At 39.1% G+C, this 19,256-nt stretch overlaps 1 protein-coding gene across 3 annotated transcripts in view; it reads left to right on the plus strand.

The window, feature by feature from the left end:
* Window positions 1–19,256, plus strand: part of LOC122560825 (general transcription factor 3C polypeptide 1) — a 72,702-nt gene that overhangs the window by 10,279 nt on the left and 43,167 nt on the right. For 2 of the 3 annotated variants that reach the window (XM_043711958.1, XM_043711959.1), the window contains exons 6-16: window positions 684–807; window positions 1,865–2,020; window positions 4,379–4,494; window positions 5,840–6,278; window positions 9,108–9,325; window positions 10,107–10,246; window positions 11,064–11,217; window positions 11,445–11,548; window positions 11,851–12,035; window positions 13,068–13,406; window positions 18,602–18,747. In XM_043711958.1, the coding sequence (XP_043567893.1) occupies window positions 684–807; window positions 1,865–2,020; window positions 4,379–4,494; window positions 5,840–6,278; window positions 9,108–9,325; window positions 10,107–10,246; window positions 11,064–11,217; window positions 11,445–11,548; window positions 11,851–12,035; window positions 13,068–13,406; window positions 18,602–18,747 (2,121 nt within the window). Of the gene's footprint in view, window positions 1–683; window positions 808–1,864; window positions 2,021–2,286; window positions 2,624–4,378; window positions 4,495–5,839; window positions 6,279–9,107; window positions 9,326–10,106; window positions 10,247–11,063; window positions 11,218–11,444; window positions 11,549–11,850; window positions 12,036–13,067; window positions 13,407–18,601; window positions 18,748–19,256 lie in introns of those variants that run through there. The other variant, XM_043711960.1, reaches the window with a different exon arrangement.

Genomic DNA, 19,256 nt, shown 5'->3' on the forward strand with positions numbered 1-19,256 from the left:
TGACTGGTGATGACAAATTGCTTTTACTTGATTTTTAAGTACCCGACTCACTAAATATTAAAGCAGCAAGAAAACGTGTGGGTGAAATAATCTGTTAGAAAAGTTCTTTGTGAAACCAGCGATAATAAGTCATTATTTTATTAAGAGTTGTATCATTGATATTACTCCACCACACTTCATGTAGTGAGAGAATTTTTGAAGCTTTGCAAAGAAACCTTGAAATAATGGTTTGTCTTTGAATAAAAGCTTCAGATATAAGATATCTGGAATTTAACTGTAGCCTTTTCTTCTCCTCAAGAATTTGGTATCAGGTTCTAAGTGGCAAAAGTGTGTTACATTCCTTAAATAATACTTTGACTTTTTTTGCAATTGTTTTGGCTTTTGTGGTTTGTTATTTTAAGATTATCTTTTTGAAAATGACACATCTGTTCACCTGTTTTCACCTGCATTTATATCTGACCAAAAACAAAATCGGCAACAGATTTACTTTTAATTATGCAACTTGTCAAATTATTTGTTCCCAGTAGGGAAATATACCTACACCACTTTATTAAGCCAAACAATGAAACCACTCAAAATGTACTGGTGTTATTTTTAGTTCCTTTTTTTTATTTGATTAAATATGTAATTGTATACACGAAAGACCATTTCTTTGAACTACTTTCTGTCTACTTTCTGTTTAGAGTCTTTGTGAGAGAACATTTAAGAAGCTTTATCAGTATATGGTGACTGGTGGAATAGCCAAGGTGGTTGCTGTTCCCCTCAAAGACCTGAATCCTGAGGGAGGACCATGTGTGACAAAGAAAGGTAATCAAGACTTAATTTATATTTGACAACTGCAGTGTCCCATCCTTATCCGTAGTGCAGGTTAGATGTTGGTTTGGATAGCTAGAGGTTTACAGTACAATCTTGATAGAGCTGGTTTAACTGAACGTTGTTAGCCTCTGGTTATACTGTCACCTCCAATTCAGAATTTCCGACATGCTAGTGCAAGAGTTTGATTTAATTTTAGGGGCCCTAATTTTCCTCCAGAATGCACTGAAGACCTGTGATATGATTTCCCCCACATGGATGACCTGCAGCTTCAAGTAGAAATCCAAGCCGTTGTGAACTCGGGATTTGAGAACTTTCTTACCTTAACTTTCTAACCTTAACCCTGAACCTGAATAATATGTTAAGGTAATTGTTACCTGTGTTCCAGCATCTTTTTAAAAGAAAATTTCTTATACCTACTGCACTTCACACATTCTCAGGCTATAGTCTCTGATCTGTATCTGTAGATATTGAAATTTGTATGCCAGGATAGGGATGAGTTTTTGTAGTCTTATCTATATCTTGCACTGTGACTCAGTAGTGCCTATTTTAGAAACTGGATTCAAAATTATTCATTAGGAACAAATTGTTGTAAGTCCTTTTAGTAGCATTTCATGTGAAATAATGAAATTGAATCTGAACAATGGGTGAAAACTTTGATAAGTTATCACCTTAAAGAGAGCCAATATCCAGCAGTGGAATTTTAATATTTCTGTATTGTAACATCAGTAGTTGATTTGCTGAATTGCCAATCTAAATTTGATCTCAATCTTGTGAATTCATTCTAGTTGTGATATGATAGATTTGGCCTCTTGTCCAAGCTCGAATTAAAAATTTTCAAAGGCTAGAGAGAAACCATTGCAGTATGCATACCCAGCAAATGTGCAATTGCCTTATTTTGGTGTCAGATAAGATTTTGAAATATCTCTTTGTAGATTAAATATGATTTTATTTCAGGTCTAATGATAACTGATGTCCAAATACTTAACATGAAGGGAATGAATTGGAACTCTAAAGAATTTAGTGTTGAAGTGACCATTACTGTTTTCAGGAACTCAGATTATTGTTCGATGTCTGAAACTGATAAAGCCATATGGGAAAAAGGTAGATGATGAAGATGACGACGACGACGATGAAGATAATAAGACAGTTGAAAGAATGGATGTCGTTTATGAGCGAGATATGCTTACCCAGGCTTACGAATTAAGTGAGTTTGAAAAATTGTGGCAAGCTGTAAGTCTGCATTTTAGACAAGTCACTCATTTATGTACTGCCTTTGACAGATTATGTGCAGGTTTTCCTGCAGATAATACATATCCCTTGTATGTGCTGAGAATTCAAAGCTGAAGAAATGTTGCAATGAAAATACTCTAAACTTGTTTTATGAATTTATTTATTTTATTCTAACTGTATCCAACAGCCACTTAGTGAGCAAGAAGAGATCCTTTTCAACTAAGTACAGAAGAACCTTGATTATCTGAAGGACAAAGGCGGGGATTATTTCATTCCATTAATTGAATTCCAGATAATCGAATGCCGGCTGACATAGTTTATCCAAGCATCGGGACCTTGTGATCTTGCCGGATAATTGAATGCCACACCCTGTGTGTAGCAAGCCCAATGTAGGAAACTTTGTGCATCAAAAATGCAGTGGGTTGAATTTTGCAAAGAACTGCAAAAAAAAAGTCCTTGCTGCTGGGCTCATGTATAAGTAGCCAACCTATGGGGCTTAACAATTGATTGCTGGAGTTGAGGGCTGGAAGGAAAGAAAGAGGTTTGGTTGCTTTCAACTAAACAGAACAGCTGATTGGTGAGTGTATCCAGTATTTAAAGTAAAAGAAAAATCTTAAGTTTGTGTTCAGGCCTCTAGTCTTTTTCTCTCTCTCAAAAATAGCTTGTTACCTATAAGATTGATACAGCTATAAAATAATTGCAATAACATGTAAAGAATAGGGATACTGGAGTGAATAAATAATAAATTAAAAATGACAGTGATGGCAGACTGGGTGATATATTAGTACTGCAGCATGTGGGAGATGCTGGACATCAAGGTGATCTAGAGAGAACACCACTTTACATGTGTTTGCAGTTTAAGTAACTTTGAATCTGAGTTGACCAGTAGACTGACCTGCAGACATTGCACCATATCAGGGAGGGGGTAAGTTACCTGGATACTTTGTGAGGTGTGACCATGATCTGGAGGGGTGTGAATAAAAGTCTGGAAAGTGGAGTTAAGAATTTTCAGATCAGCCATGACTTTGTTGAATTATGGAGTGGATTTGATGAGCTGATGGCCTACTTCTGCTGTACGTCTTATGGATCTTTGGAAAAGGCACCTACAAAGACCTAGCAATCTCTGTTGCTGGTTTCCCCTCTACTTAATAACATTGTAAGCCTGGCTATTTTTAAGGGAATCTCCAGGCATATAGCAGCATGACATCTGCAAGCAGAGTAAACATCCAATTACATAGCAATATTCTCTGGGACAGCAAACCAGGAAATTTAAATATCTCATTATCTTGAACATTTTAAAATTTCAGATTGTGAGATAAATTATTTGATGGAGCTTAAAGATGCATATTTTTAGAAAAATAAAATGCAATTCTTAAAGAAATGCAGTGGAGAAATTTAGATTACACCAAATATGATATAAATTTTTAAGGCTAATTCCATGTGATCTAACTTTGCTAACCAGTGTATCATGCAGAACTTTGTCAAACGCCTGGCTAAAGCCCATATAGATAACCATCAGCTCTACCTTCATCAATCTTCTTTGTCACCTCTTCAAAATGAAAAGAATGAAGCCTCAAAATGAGGCTTCACCAGTGGCTCACTGATGAGGTTACCTGGCATGGTGCGAAATATCTGAAAATAAACCTGCCAGCTCAGCAAGCAAACTTACAACCTGAACCTCAACCTGAGCTAAAAATTTTCTCAAAAATCACAGAGTATTTAACTTTAGTTATTAACTTGTTTAAAAAGCCAGTTCTAGTTCATTCAATACAATGTGTGATGTTTTCATAGATTTTCAGAGTGAGACCAACAAATTTCATCCATTTGCTGATTCTGAGGGGACTGTATGCTGTACCTTCTGTAGAATTGTAGCACTGCTGACAACAACTTCTGGATCCTGACACACATCTAAGCATGTGCAGATTGCTGTCATTTTTGCTGAGTTTATTGATTATAAATGTTCAAAATCTGGGCCAAAAGAACAGTCAACTAATAAATAATTATAATGTGGACAGCAAAGTCCTTATTTGGGTTGGTGGCTGGAAGGATATTTTAAGTGTAAATCTGAAATGCTCCAACATTCTCTGAAGTGATATTGGGAAACAAAGGCACTACAACTGAGTTTCAGAATATTGAAAGGGTAGTCCAGGAGTAGGACAGTGTATGATATGATTGACGAAGTGGCCTTTTTATATTTGGAAAATCAACGCACTTCATGTTGACTACTTTTAAATGTAGTTGCTATTGTAGCACACTATGAAGATTCAGTGACATGGTGACATTTTAAACTTTTTCCTTTTGAAAGATATCATTATTTTCTTGGCATTTCTAGTTGAAAGAAGAGGCACCAAAGGAATTTCACAGACTGAAATCCGATTGGCATTGAATGTTGGCAAACTTGAAGGTCGGATGTTGTGCCGTTTGTTGGAAAGATACAAAGTTATTACGGTAAAGCATGGAAATGGGTTTATATCAATCCTAATCAGATTACAAAAGGATAAAATTGTTGCTTCATGTTTACAATCCACTTTTTGCACCACCTATACTACTCCATTCCTGGCTTCACAGTATTTTGTTTTCTCCTCCTTCCTTACTGCTATATGGTATAATTTGGATGGTCTGATATAAATCTAAAATAACTAAATGACCATCTACACATTAAACACATTAAACCTTCACACCAATAGTTGGTGGGGTGTCAATGGAATCTTATTAAAATTAAAGAAACAATGAAGTCTCTTGGATGCTGGGGACAGTCTCTCTTCAGCATTGATTTGGTGACACATTTTTTTTAATGGGGATTGAGATTGAGTTGATCCTTTTGTAGGTTCTGTATCTAAGCCAAGGCGGGTTTGCAATATATAAGGCCACTAATGATTGAGCAGTTAGTTAAACTCTTTGACATGACCGAATTTGGTTTTGTATGGAGAGGAGCTTTTCCCCATTTTGTTCTAGTTTATCCTGAAAGCCAATGTCCAAATGGATAGGTTAGTTCTAGCAGATGTATTTTTGAATGTAAAAGCTTTGGAATTCCAGGGCATCTGTTTTCTCAGCACAAGTTTCGAACCAGGATTCTATCCACTTAGACTTGAAGCTTAATGTAGCTCGAAGGTACCTTGCCAGTAGCATTCACTATAATATTTTTTGCCACGACGCGGATCTTCAAGCTGCCTGTATGGCAGTGGCTTCCAGTGGCGGAAACTATTTTCTGGCATGTACAGCCCTTCCCATGGGCTATGCAGTCTCGAGGGAACGTTGTTCAGCATAATCCTCTTGACCCCCTCCAACCAGTCTCCCGCCAGGAGGAGCAGAGCACAGCTGCTAAACCTGAGGTGCCCACAGACCGTTTTAGACTAAAGAGTATTTTAACAGAAAGTTCATCAGCTCTGACCAAAACCTTGACCCCTGCATGCTAGCGACATTGACTCCCTCAGGCTGATTTGTTAGGAAATGTTTGGAGCTTTTTTCTTAAAGTTTCACCAAGAAGATTATAGTTGGCAGTCCCTTGGAAAGCACATCTTGGCCACATGCTCTTGAAGTGGGAAAACCTTTCATCTTGCCCCTGCCCTGTGGAAAAATTTCCCACTGGAAATTAAACGGTTGCAGCCAATTGAGTGGAACTCCACCTTCACTAGGTACATCTCATCCTCTCGAGTCCCTTGGGAAGGACGTGTTGTCTTTTCCACTCGACTTCCAAATATTTTGGAGTCCAAATTGATAAAACTGCAGGTGCATGAGAACGGACAGTTAATGTATTTCCTGGTTCTAAGTGCAAGTGGCCTTTCTGTAACAGGGCTTCATGGAAGACGAAGGTCGTCAGCGCACAACTAAATACGTGGCTAAGACATTTGTGGAGCAGAGTGAACTGAGCAAGCAATTTGAAAAGGAAAAGGCCAGAAGCGAGCGTTTGGCAATAACTAGTTTCCTGCCCCTTCATCATGCCGAACCGGAACCTGTCCCCCAGCAAGCTGTAGTACCAGTGAAAGACTTGCCTGAGAGGGAAGGTGTGCTGCAGGATTTATCAGAAGGCTCATCAAAGGCAAATCATGATCGAAAGCAGCCTGTGAAATTACCACCAGTCCCTGTGCAGGGCAAACAGTCTTCTCATTCAGAGCACAGAGGGAAGAAATGTACTACCTCTCAGAAATTATATAAAGGAAAGAAATTAGTTAAAAGTGCACTATTAAGAAAGCTCAAACTGAGAAAAGGTCGCAAGTCAAAATTGGGAAAAGGTCAGTGAATTGTGATTTTTTTTGTACCTTATAGTGAATTATTTATATTGCAACAAAATCTTTTAATTGGTCAGGATTTTTGGTAAGAATTGTGGACATTGATATCTTAAGTTGCTTGATGTTTTGCTATTGCAAACTGTTCCAATTATTTTAAGTCACAGTTAAATAAACAAAAATTGGTTGTCTCTTTGGGAATCATCTGATGCAACATATACTGCGATGCATGTAAAATCACATATTGGAGAACTTTTTTTCTCCTTCTAGTGTGATAATAAAGTGGTGTATTTCTTTGCAAAGTATTTGATTTCTATTGAAAGTGATGAATGTGCCAGGACCTTTTAGGCACGTATTTGCTTCCATCTTTATTTGTCACTGTTCATAAACGAGTTTATGTTGCCAGTGCAAGAGAATCAAGAGATCCTGTGTGATTTTCTCTCAGCCCAAGAATCATCCTGGTTGTGTGACCTTCCCTGTCTTGTTCTGATTCATGAAATCCTGTGTCAATCTAGGTTCTATTCTGCCTACTTCCTGTTTTGATCCCAGCTGATGTTTGTGCTGGTCAAGTCAATCTCAGAATTAAATCTAACTGCTTGATTGTATTTCATTTTCCTTTAATTTAATGTAGTGATCTTTCATGGAAACATAAGCACAGCCGGCTGCAGGTTTATTTTTAACAATAAAACAGAAGTTAAAACAATAATAAAACAAACAGTCAAAATGTAGTTATTTAGGTATTTTCTAGTCAGCCAGTTCAGAGATATTACTATACACCTATGGAAAAGGTGGAACTTGAAACCTGGCCACTATCTAAATACAACAGTTTAAAAAATTTCAATTACCTGGTGAAACAAAATCTCATCTACTCCCCAACACCATAACTTTACAGTTAACCAACATCCAGAGTAACTTTCCAATTAAATCTATATGTTGATTTTAACTACTGCTTTGGTTCTGTGAGCTGCAAAGCCTTTTTCTTTGACTCTCAAAACTGAGATTTTCGATTTTCTCAGCTTTGAATCCAATGCAATTTCTAACCAAACACTCCGGGTTTGAATGCTTTCAGAAACTAAAACCCTTACACTGAGGTAATTAATTCGGTGAACTACTTTGAACAAACTCCTTTTCTAGGAAAAGCTGTTCTTGCATTTGACCTCTGTTGAGCAGTTATGGAACTGAATTCAGAAGTTTTTAATTAAATCTTTACTAAAGTTTGCTCATCCTAGTCTCTGCTAAACTGATGGCTTAATGATTTCTGTTTCTTAACCTCAGTGTAAACAAATTTCCTTAACCCTCCAAGGGTCTTTGTCATCTACTTTCTAATACAAGATTACAGTACTGGAAAGACTGACCTAGTTAGTTATTAAACTCATTCACACAAATAGACCAAATCCATATGCCACGAGTTTAAAATGGAAAAACTTTTTTTAAAAAAAAAATCACCTTTCATCACACTGCTATATTGTGACTATTGGCCTGTTCTGGTCCTAAGTGTATTGAACTACACTTGAAGGACAAGGATCCCCAATCACATTTTATGAAAGTGATACATCAGGTAATAAGAGTTAAAGACTTGGTGAAAAATTGAAAATGTTGCAGAGAGTTTCACCGAATTTCAGTCATGCTGAGAATAGTTGTTGGCACAAGCAATCTATTTCAATTGATAAAATCATAGTTAAATTGTTAAAATACAATTTAATGAAATATAAATTGGTACATATCTTGTGTTAATCCAGCTATTAATCGTGACACGGTTATGTTGTGATATTAATGAGATTAGCCCCCAAGAGCTACCTCGGCCACTACAGGGATTGAACTGGCATTATTAAGCAACCCTCCAACCAACCGAGCTGAACAGTCTTATGCCAAACAGATGAATATGGTTGTGACTCAACAACACAATGGCTCAATGGTTAGCACTGCTGCCTCACAGTGGCAGGGGCCTGGGTTTGATTCCACCCTCAGGCAACTGTCTGTGTGGAGGTTGCACATTCTGCCCGTAGTTGTGTGGGTTTTCTCCAGGTGCTCCGGTTTCCTCCCACAGTGCAAAGATGTGCAGGTTAAGTGGATTGGCCAGGGTAAATTGCTCATAGTGTCCAGGGATGTGCAGGTTAGGTGGGTTAGCCATAGGAAATGCACGGTTACAGGGATAGGGTAGGGAGGTGGGTCTGGGTGTGATGCTCTTCGGAGGTAGACTATGGACTGGATGGGCTGAATGGCCTGCCTGTGCACTATACAGATTCTCTAATTCTAAAATCCGTATTCCCTCTTAGAGCAAATATTTTCTTTGCATGTAGACAAACTAATCTGAAGTCTCTTGTCTATTATAATTGGTCTTTGCACACCGCAAATATCCAACTGACCAAAAATGTTTTTCTCATTCTTTCAATCCAAAAATAAATATGCCCCACACAATTCAGTTCCTTCTAGTTGAGCAGTGATTTAATTTATGTCATTTTTTTGTATCACCTGTATCTGCTATGATCTCTGTTTAATGGGACTTCAGTCCCAGAGGGTGATCTTTATGTATACTGAAACAGAGGATGCTCTTAATGCCAATGTAATTTAAGTGAAGAATGTTCTCCCAGTGTGGATTACACCCTTTTCATTTGTATTTGAACACACTGTAGGAAATACGAAAGATCATGTTTAATGTATCTAATGTCCCATTTTATTTCACACTAGGGGTACATTTTCATAATTGCTTAGATCTTTGCTTATAGTTTGTGAAATATTCCTCACTGAGGAAAAAGCTCAATTGCCTGGATGTTTTTTTTTAATATGCCAAGATGTAAATTAATAACATTTTATAATAATTTGTGTTTTATGCAGGTAGAACATTATCTGGTTCACTAAAAACAACTGCTGGGAGGATAGCTTCCCAAAACATTGCCAAAAATGTTGAAGAGTCCTCCACAGAATTTCAGCAAATGGATATTCAGTTAAACTCCTCAGAAGAGAATCCAGGCTGTACCTCTTGTACCGAAATAGTGCACGGTCTAAGTGAGGAGGATGTTGTTATTGAAGAGGTTAAAGTTGAAAAAGCAAAGGTATGCAAATAGTTTTCAGAACTAAATTAAAAATCACACAACACCAGGTTATAGTCCAACAGGTTTAATTGGAAGCACTAGCTTTCGGAGCGCCACTCCTTCATCAGGTAGTTGTGGAGAATAAGATCGTAAGACACAGAATTTATAGCAAAAGTTTACAGTGTGATGTAACTGAAATTATACATTGAAAAATACCTTGATTGCTTGTTATGTCTCTCATCTGTTAGAATGACCATGATAGTTTCACTTCTTTCATATGTAAATCACAAAACTTTTTAAAAAAGTTATATTCTCACGTTAACTGTAACAATTGGTGTCAGCCCAGATAAGATGTTGAAGGTGTTAGCCACCTGTGTTCTGTTGTCTGTGCCATAATGTTTAGACTGATTCTAATCTAAAAAAATGAATTAACAGAGTCTTACATAGATTTCACAGTTTTCAGAACAGTTCAGACCTCAGTATTATCGTGTTTCTCCGTGTAATCACATGGACCCACTTTATGTTCAGCTTATTACAGTATCTAGGGTAGTAATGTGTGGCCAGCACATTATAAAATAGCAAAGTCTAACCAGTTTTGTTGATTATCTATTTTATTAATTGACGATCCTGCTACATTGCATGTTTTTGTTTTGCTGCAGTTTTCATTTAGTGGATGTTCAAACTAGTGATGTGTATGTATGGTATGTTTGGACTTGCCATTCAATTGGGTTCAGATAGTATCTTAAGCTTGGATGGTATTTATTATCATTCATATGAATGTTTTTTACATTTATCTTCTCAGGAGAAGGGACTTGGAAAGAAAAGGAAACCATGTAAGGAGACTCAGTTAAAGAGGCCTCATGAAACTTTTAGGATGCTAAAACGACAGAACATGATATTAGAAGCTGTGCGGAATTTGAAATTGATTGAAAGTCTGTTTTCGTAAGTTTTATTGCATTATGTCAACATATGAATCTCGAGTAAGTCTGTTGAAGCTTTACCAAACAACTGTTTCATTAATGCAATTGTTTCTGGAGAAGCAACTGTCAAAATTTATTAAGATGTCATTTATTTCTAGACTTGCAACACATTAAAAAGTTTTACTGCAAATACTGATGATTCAATATTACTTTTTGTTTGAAACACAACCTTTCTTTGAAATGGATTAGACACAACATGATGCAAAATCCATCTGAATGCCTTTCTGTATTTCTGCTTCTGTTATAGCATTGAGCATTTGCAACAGATTACAACAAATAAATCACTACTAAGTGAATAAATGAAACGAGCCGTGATATATTGTTGTGTTTTAAAAAATACTTTAAAGAGATAACGAACATGTTTAACTTCACTTTCTTTGAACCTGGATGAACTGCTTTCAGAATTCATTTAACTTCTTTTGATCTTAAATTATGGTATAATTTTTTCAGATTTCTTCGACGCACCCATGTCAATGTGTCATCTTCGCTTGCATGGGCAATATGATTATACCTGCAACTTTAAAAGAGCCCATAATGTATTTACCTGTTGTGCCAACTGAAACTAATGTTGCTGGAGGCAATTACTTAAGAGTGAGATAGGGGGAGGGGAGACAAAGATAGTCCAAAAATTGGTTTAGCAAATATGCATTGAATTACATTCGAGACAGTTTGATGTTTAACTATTAAGCCCATGTTTTTTTCAGACAACCCAATAATGTAGGTAGCTAGTAGAAAGTAGAATTTACTTGTAGAAAAATGTTATTTTGTTTCTCCTCCAGGCTACAGAAGATGATCATGGAGGAGGAGAAGCAGGATGGTGTCGTCACCAGGTGCTGTAAGAAATCTATCGTGCGAATGGTCCACAAGTTGTCACAGGAGGGACTACTCCGACTCTTCCGTACCACAGTTATACAAGATGGTATCAGCAAAAAGGTTCAAATGAAAGCTAATTGTTTTTCCTGTGTACACTATAATTTAAAAACTTGCTAAACTTCGGCAAATCACTTTGTATCGATATTAATGAATAAAGTGAATGTTTTATATCTTATATAAAGGAATCTATTAAGGATCTTTGTACAGTAGTTTCAATTTCCAAAGATGATATTTTCACACCTCACGCATGCATCTAGTTAAAATTTCTCTGTTTCAATGCTACCTAGGTGGAGTTTGTGGCCCATCCGTCTGTGCTTCCCAATGATCCACTTGTGAGTAGTGCAATTGAACAAGTTCGATTTAGGATCTCCAGTTCTTACACCGTGCACAGGTCAGTAGCTAATGAGTTATTTTATACCAGCTACAATTTCTGAATTGTTTGCGGTTGTACATTCTTAAGAGCGAACAGCAGCTTGATTTTATATATCCCTTTCAGTTTAGGGAAAAGAGTTTTGCTTTTAATTTGTAGGTGGCTAGTTTGCCTTTCTTTCTCACTGAAATGAAACTAGCGAGTTAAAAGCTAACATGAACAGGAAATATGGCAAAAGTGTGATGTGGTGCTACTGCATGTGTGCAGATGGGTCATGGTGTTGTATTTGCAGTGGGATTATAAACTCCTTTTTTGCTTTATAGAATGAAAATGTTGCAACTCCATGCCCAGAAAGAAAAGGAGAAACAAGCAAGAGAGAGTGCTTCAGTGATTGCATCATGTGGTTCTGAGCAAAACAGGAATGCGGAGACCACCAGCAAATGCTCCACAAGTAAAACTGATGAGAAAATGGGTGTCACCCCTCTGAAAAACTACCATCCTCTTATAGGTAAAAATAAATTGCATGTGTGTTTAGAGAGCTATCATAGTTAGTTACTTTTTGCAGGTTAGAAGTCAATCTGTTTTAAATCTTGTTTGTAAGAATGAATGCTTAAAGCACAGAAAATATTAAATTCAGTCATAGAGATGTACAGCATGGAAACAGACCCTTCGGTCCAACCTGTCCATGCCGACCAGATATCCCAACCCAATCCAGTCCCCTGCCAATTCAAAACTAAGCCTGCAATCCTGCTCTGTTCTTCATTACAGGCTTTTTACGTTATTCAAATATTTAGCCTGATTTTCAAGTGGGTCTTTTTTTGTAACAAATGGTGTTCATGAGCCTACAAATCTCTGCAAAAAGTAATTGTTTAAGTCTGTCTTCTCATCATCTTAAATTTCAAATTGATGACTCTCCATTTCTGACTCCCAAATAACTACGTGATCTTTCCCAGTTTACTTCATCAAATCCTCAGTTGAATCGCCTTCAGGGTTTCCTTTGCTCCAGTAAAAAGAATTCCTATTTTTGAAGACTTTCTCTGCATCCTATGGGAGAGACTAGAATAAGAGGGCACAGTTTAAAAGAAGAGGTCTCCCTTTTAAGACAGAGTATCATTTGAATGTGGAATTCTCTTTCCCAGATAGCAGTTGAGGTTTGTTCATTGAATTAATTCATCATTTTTGATGCACAAAGGAATCAAAGTTATGGGGACAGTTAGGAAGATGGAATTGAGACGACAATCAGATCAATCATTGTCTTGTAAAATGGCCAATTCATCCATAGACGTGTGTTATTCTCATGAATTTAATATTACTTGTATAATAGGAACTCAAAATTGCATAAAGCACTCTTAGGTTTAGTCCACCTGTTTTCTTTTAATTTATTAATACTTTACTCATGTACATCTTGTTGTTATTTATTCCCCTCTACATCATGCTATAGCTGTTATGCAAATTGTAATTCTGCCTGAAATAAGGGTTTTCAAAAATACATATCATTTACATGTTCACCTGTAATTTTAAAAATCTTTGTTTCCTTCAGTTCCAGGGCTTGGGCGTTCGCTCGGCTTCCTTCCCAAAATGCCTCGGCTGCGCCTGGTTCACACATTCCTGTGGTACATCGTGTATGGGCATCCTCTTCGGAAGAAGTTAGAGGAAGCAGCTGTGTCTGCACCTTCAGTCAGTGCGTCAGCGAACTCTACCCAGGAGCCTACAGCGGCAGAAGCAGAAGGCACATCCGCATCAAATGAGAATACCGAAACTGCTAAACATGGGAGCAGTCCAGCAGCTGGTGGAACAATTGCAGGAACATCAACGATTGAGATGGGTGAAGATAGCCAGTGGGAAGGGGATATAGAATATCTGCATGTCAAAGACACTGGTAATTTGAGCTTTTTATTAATCTTCAGTCATGTTCATTTCCATCATATTGAAGACATGAGTGATCAGGTTAAAGGAATGCTCGTCAAACAACTCTCATCAGTGGATCATAGTTTTATGCTTTTCACGTGATGCCCAGTCGAACAAATTATAAGTTTAGCTCATAGTTGGAATCATTTGTTAATGGCAACAGGGACTGGGTATTCTACACCATCTTAGTACTCATCTCAGGAAAATACATAAAACCAGATTTTATCAAGATGCGATTTTGGTTACTGGATGTAATTACATGGGGAGAGCCCCCCACCTCCCACCTCTGGGCAAAAACACAAAATCCTCAGGACCTCCATCCATTGGAATGATGTCAGGGTAATCAAATACTACATAAAGATTTGCAAAACTCTTTTGCAAGAGGGGCCACATTTCAACTTTACAGTCACTCGAGGGAGGCTGGTGAGATGAGGTTTGACACTCTCTGCCTCTGTCTCTGTTTTTGTCTCTAATTTCTGTCCCCTCTCCCCCATTCATACCTCCCCCATCAAAACATCTCCCTTCACAATCTCCACCCACTCACCCTTCCATTTGTACTTGTCCCCGTTGTCCTTACATCACGTACTCTCCCTCCTATTCGCATTCAACCTCTCTCATTCACTCTTCTCTCCTGGTCCAATGCTGTAAGATCTACAGTGTATCCCTTTTCAGTGGGAACTATGTTTGTGTGTACTATCACAAACTCTAAGTTGATATTGTTGTTGCAGTTATAGCACTTATTTTGACCAGTAGCCTAGTGGTACTATCGCTGGACTGTTAATCTAGAGACCCAAATGTTTTGCAATCTGGGATCAAATCCTGCCATGGCAGATGGTGTAATGTGAATTCAATAACAATCTGAACTTAAGAATCGAATGATGACCATGAATCCATTGCTGATTGTTAGAAACACCCATCTTGTTCACTAATGTCCTTTAGGGAAGGAAACCGCTATCCTTACCTGATCTGGCCTACATGTGACTCCAGGCCCACAGCAACGTTGTTGATGCTTAACTGCCCTCTGGGCAATTAAAGATGGACAATAAATGCTGGCATAAAAATTTACTAATCAGGCCATCTATATTCTCCTCCGAATATATATATATATATATAATATATGTATATTTATATATTACAAACAACTGGAGTCCCAGCCCTGGTCCCTGTGGAACACCACCAGTCACAGATCTCCAGTCAGAACTACATCCTTCCACTGCTATTCTGTCTTTTATGCCCAAGCCAGTTCTGTATTCCTCTTACCACCTCACCGCAGATCCACTGTAACCTCAATTCTGTATCAGCGTGCCACAAGGGACCTACTCTAAAAGCCTTGCTAAACTCCATGTAGACAACATCTATGCCCTCCCCTCATCAAGCATCTTTGTTTTCCCTGCACACAGCCATGCTGCCTATCAATAATAAGTCTGTATTTTTCCAAGTACAAGTAAATCCTGTCCCTAAAAATCTTCTCCAATTATTTTCCTACCACTGACATAAATCTCATCAGGCTTATCCTTGTTGCCCTTCTTAAACTTTGTACAACATGGGCTACTCACCAGTCCAGAAGCTCAAGTTAATGCTGTTCATTTCCCACCATGGCAGCTGATGAAATTTAAATTCCGTTAAAAAATCTGGAATTGAAAGTCCGTCTCAGTAATGGTGACCGTAAAATTGATTGATTGTTATAAAAACCCATTTGGTTCACCCATTAATTGCGGAAAGGAATCTGCCGTCATAACTTGGTCTGGCCGACGTGTGACCCCAAATCTACAGTAATATACTTGTCCCCCTTAACTGTCATCTGAACTGGCCTTAGCAAGCCAATTAGAGGTAGGCAACACATGGCATTGCCAGTGGCACCCACATCCTATGAAAGGATAGATACATATTCAGACATATTCCAAGGAAATTTATTGTAAACCACAAGAGTTATTTGGTTTCATTAAACCTCGTTGAAAGCATTTTAGGGGTATTGTGTTTCCGCGTATTGCATCTTTAAATAGATATGGCATCATTGAAAGATGTTCAGAGCACAGGGAAACCTCAGTTATTGGAGTTGATGACAAAGAGGATGAAAGAAAGATTAGGGGAGTCATTCCTTTTGCCTAAATAATTAGGGACATGCATAATTTTAAAGAATGTAACTCAACTTCTATAATCTGCAAGATTGGATCTGAATTATTCTCCCTCAGCAAACCAAATATATGATGAAGCAATCCAAGATGGACCAAATTGTTCCTAGACTCTTAGGGAAATAGTTGGGTCCCTTTGAAATCTGTCTGTCTTCTTGAAAGCAAAATTTAAGAAATTATTTCTCATGTTGCTACTGTTGAAAGACCATTTAAGGAAACTAAAACCAATCACAGGAAGTTGAGAGCAGCCTAAACACTTCTGCAAAAAAACGTGGCTGGACTTGGTAAAAATCCACACAGTAAATTACCTGCTTAACTAGGTTCTAAGCAGACTCTGTGCAAGAATGCACTAAACTACAACCTACCTGCTCCACAGGGTCCTAGCAAGGACCATTTAACTGGAAGCAGTCACAATCTACTCCACCGGACCACTCAGATGTAAGAAACCTGTGAGGAAGCGGGATAAGCGTGCCGGCTTGCTAGTAAGACTGAGACTGCATGGTTCCAAAACCCCCCCTTTCCTAGCTTACTCCTAGCAAATGTACAATCTCTGGAGAACATGGTAGATAAACTCAGATCACGGCTCAGCTTCCAGCATGAACTGTGGGAACTGCTGCACACTCGGCTTCCCAGAAACCTGGCTCAACCCATCCATTCCTGACTGCGCACTTCAGGCTGATGGTTTTTCTATCCATCATGTGGACCGTACAGCATCCTCGGGTAAGACAAAGGGTGGAGGGGTTGTTTTTTAATCAACAACTGTGGTGCATGGACACTGCAACCCTGGGCAGCCATTGCTCCCCAAACCTCGAATTCCTCATCATCAAATGCCACCCCTTCTATCTACCATGGGAATTTACTGCTGCTATACTAACTGCTGTGTACATACCGCCACAAACCAGGGTTGAGGAAGCTCTGTATGTGCTGTACTCCACCACTAACACCCTAGAGACAGAACACCCCGAGGCCCTGTTTATTGTTACTGGCGACTTCAGTCAAGCCAATCTAAGGAAGGTATTGTCCAAGTACCACCAGAACATTACCTGCCCCACCAGGGGCCTGAACGTTTTAGACCACTGCTATACTGCTGTGAAAGATGCCTACCGCTCCATCCCCTGCCTTTGTTTCGGGAACTCCGACCACATTGCAGTGTTTCTTCTCCCGGCTTATCGGCTAAAGCTCAAGCAGGAGCCCCCCTCGCGGATACAGGTCTAATGCTGGTTGGTGGAGGCAGAGGACCAACTCCAGTGCTGTCTGGGCCATGTTCAAACAGTTCACAGGTACCTTGGACGAGTACGCCACCACTGTCATAGACTTTATCAGCAAGCGTATGGAGGATGGTATACCAAGGAAATCAATCCGGGTGTTCCCTAACAGGAAACCCTGGATGAATTAGGACATACAGAACCTGCTAAAAACCAGGCGTGAGGCCTTCACATCAGGAGACCCACTCAAATAGAAGGAATCCAAGTTTGACCTTTGCAGAGCCATTAAGACAGCAAGGACAAATACCAATCCAGAGACCCAGACAGACACCCGGCGATTATGGCAAGGAGTGAATGACATCACAGGTTCTAAAAAGAGACAGTGAAAGATAGCAGTTGATTACATGTCCCTCCCAGATCGCCTCATTGCCTTCTATGCTCGCTTTGAGCAGAGTTTCGGTGGAGAGGTAACACCTATTCCTGCACGTCATGATAAACCTATCCCAACAGTCACTGCATCAGAGGTCAGGTCAGTTTTCCTTCATGTGAATCCAAGGAAAGCAATGGAGTCAGATGGAGTACCAGGCCGTGCACTCAGAGCTTGTGCAGATCAACTGGCAGAGGTTTTCTCGGACATCTTCAACCTCTCCCTGCAGCAGGCCACTGTCCCTGTCAGCTTCAAGAGGGCCATCAGCATTTCTATGCCTAAGAAGGCTCATGCAGCATGTCTCAATGACTTCCTCCCAGTGGCCCTAACTTCGGTGGTCATGAAGTGCTTTAAAAGGCTGGTCATGGCATTAATCAACTCCAGTCTCTCCACTACTCTTGACCCACTCCAATTTGCCTATCGGACCAACAGATCCATGTCAGATGCCATATCACTTGCCCTTCACTCATCCCTAGAACATCTTGTCACCAAGAACAGCTACCTAAGAATCCTACTCATTGACTATAGTTCAGCCTTCAATACTATTATCCCCTGGCAATGAAACAAACTACAGACGGGAAGTGGAAGACCTGGAAAAATGGTGAACTGAGAACAACCTAGCTCTCAATGCCAGCAAAACCAAGGAACTCATTATTGACTTTCGGTGGGATGTTACTCATGTCCCCCCTACACATTAACAGCACAGAGGTGGTACGAGTGGAGAGTATCAAGCTCCTGGGAGTGGTCATCCACAACAAGCTTTCTTGGACACTTCATGTGGACACACTGGTTACAAAGGCCCAACAACTTCTCTTCTTCCTCAGGCAGTTGAGAAAATTTGGCATGACAGCAAATACCCTTGCCTAAGTTTATAGGTGCGCCATCGAGAGCATTCTGTTTGGATGTATCACTACCTGGAATGGGTTAAAGATCGGAGGTGGTTATGGAGTGTGGTAAACTCGGCCCGGACAATCACAAAGGCCAACCTCCCATCTATAGAATCCATCTGCCAGGCCTGCTGTCAATGAAAGGCCGCCAGCATTCTCAAAGATCCATCCCATCCTGGCAATGCTTTTCTACAACCTTTGCCATCAGGAGAAGGTACAGAAGCTTGAACACACACACATAAACCGGTTTTGAAAGTTTCTACCCTACTGTTGTTAGAATACTGAATGGACTTACAAACTCTTAACATTTGCCTGTACCTGTGTTTTTTTTTTGTTTTTGCCGCTGTTTACCAATATTTACTTATCTATGCTTTTTAACTCTGTGATCTGCCTGCATTGCTTGCAAGACAAAGCTTTTCATTGTACCTCAGCATACATGACAATAAATTCATTTGATTGTATTCAGTTCTTTTCCGTTTTAACTGGTCCATTTTAACTTTTTTGTTGACAAACAGTTTACGTGGATGAGGCATCATGGAAGAGAAACTGCCCTCCTTCCCCGATTCACAGAGAATTTGGATATGGTTGGGCTCTTATTAGTGACATACTGCTCTGTGTTCCCCTCTCTATCTTTGTCCAGATTGTACAAGTCAGCCACAAGGTAACACTATTGTGCATTTTTTTCTGAACCAGCTGTTATATTGAGTATTAAATTTGCCATTAACAGAACAGTTAGGAGTACAATGTGCCAAGTGGCAGTCATAAATCTGTAGACAGAAAAGGGCAACACAAGTATAGACATCAGGCAGAGCACTGAAATATTGGAAGAAAAATGGGAGGAGATATCAGGGTCCCCAGCAGTAATTTTCAAATCCTTTGGCCACAGGTAAGATGCCAGAGGACTGGAGGACTGCTGTTGTCCTGTTATGTGTTTTTAAAGAAAGGAGCAAGGAATTCACGACATAATTAATTACAGGCCAGTCAGACTAAAGGAGTGGTGGGAGAATTATTAGAAAGAGTTCTGAGGGACAGAATATATCTTGGAGGCATGGATTAATTGGAGATGGTCAGTGTAGATTTATTAAGGGAAGGTCATCTTTGACAAATTTGATTAAATTAGTTTGAGGAGGTACACAGGAGTATTAATGAGAACAATGTATTTGTTGTGGT

This window comes from Chiloscyllium plagiosum, chromosome 21 (assembly GCF_004010195.1).
Source record: "Chiloscyllium plagiosum isolate BGI_BamShark_2017 chromosome 21, ASM401019v2, whole genome shotgun sequence".
Lineage (NCBI taxonomy): Eukaryota > Metazoa > Chordata > Chondrichthyes > Orectolobiformes > Hemiscylliidae > Chiloscyllium > Chiloscyllium plagiosum.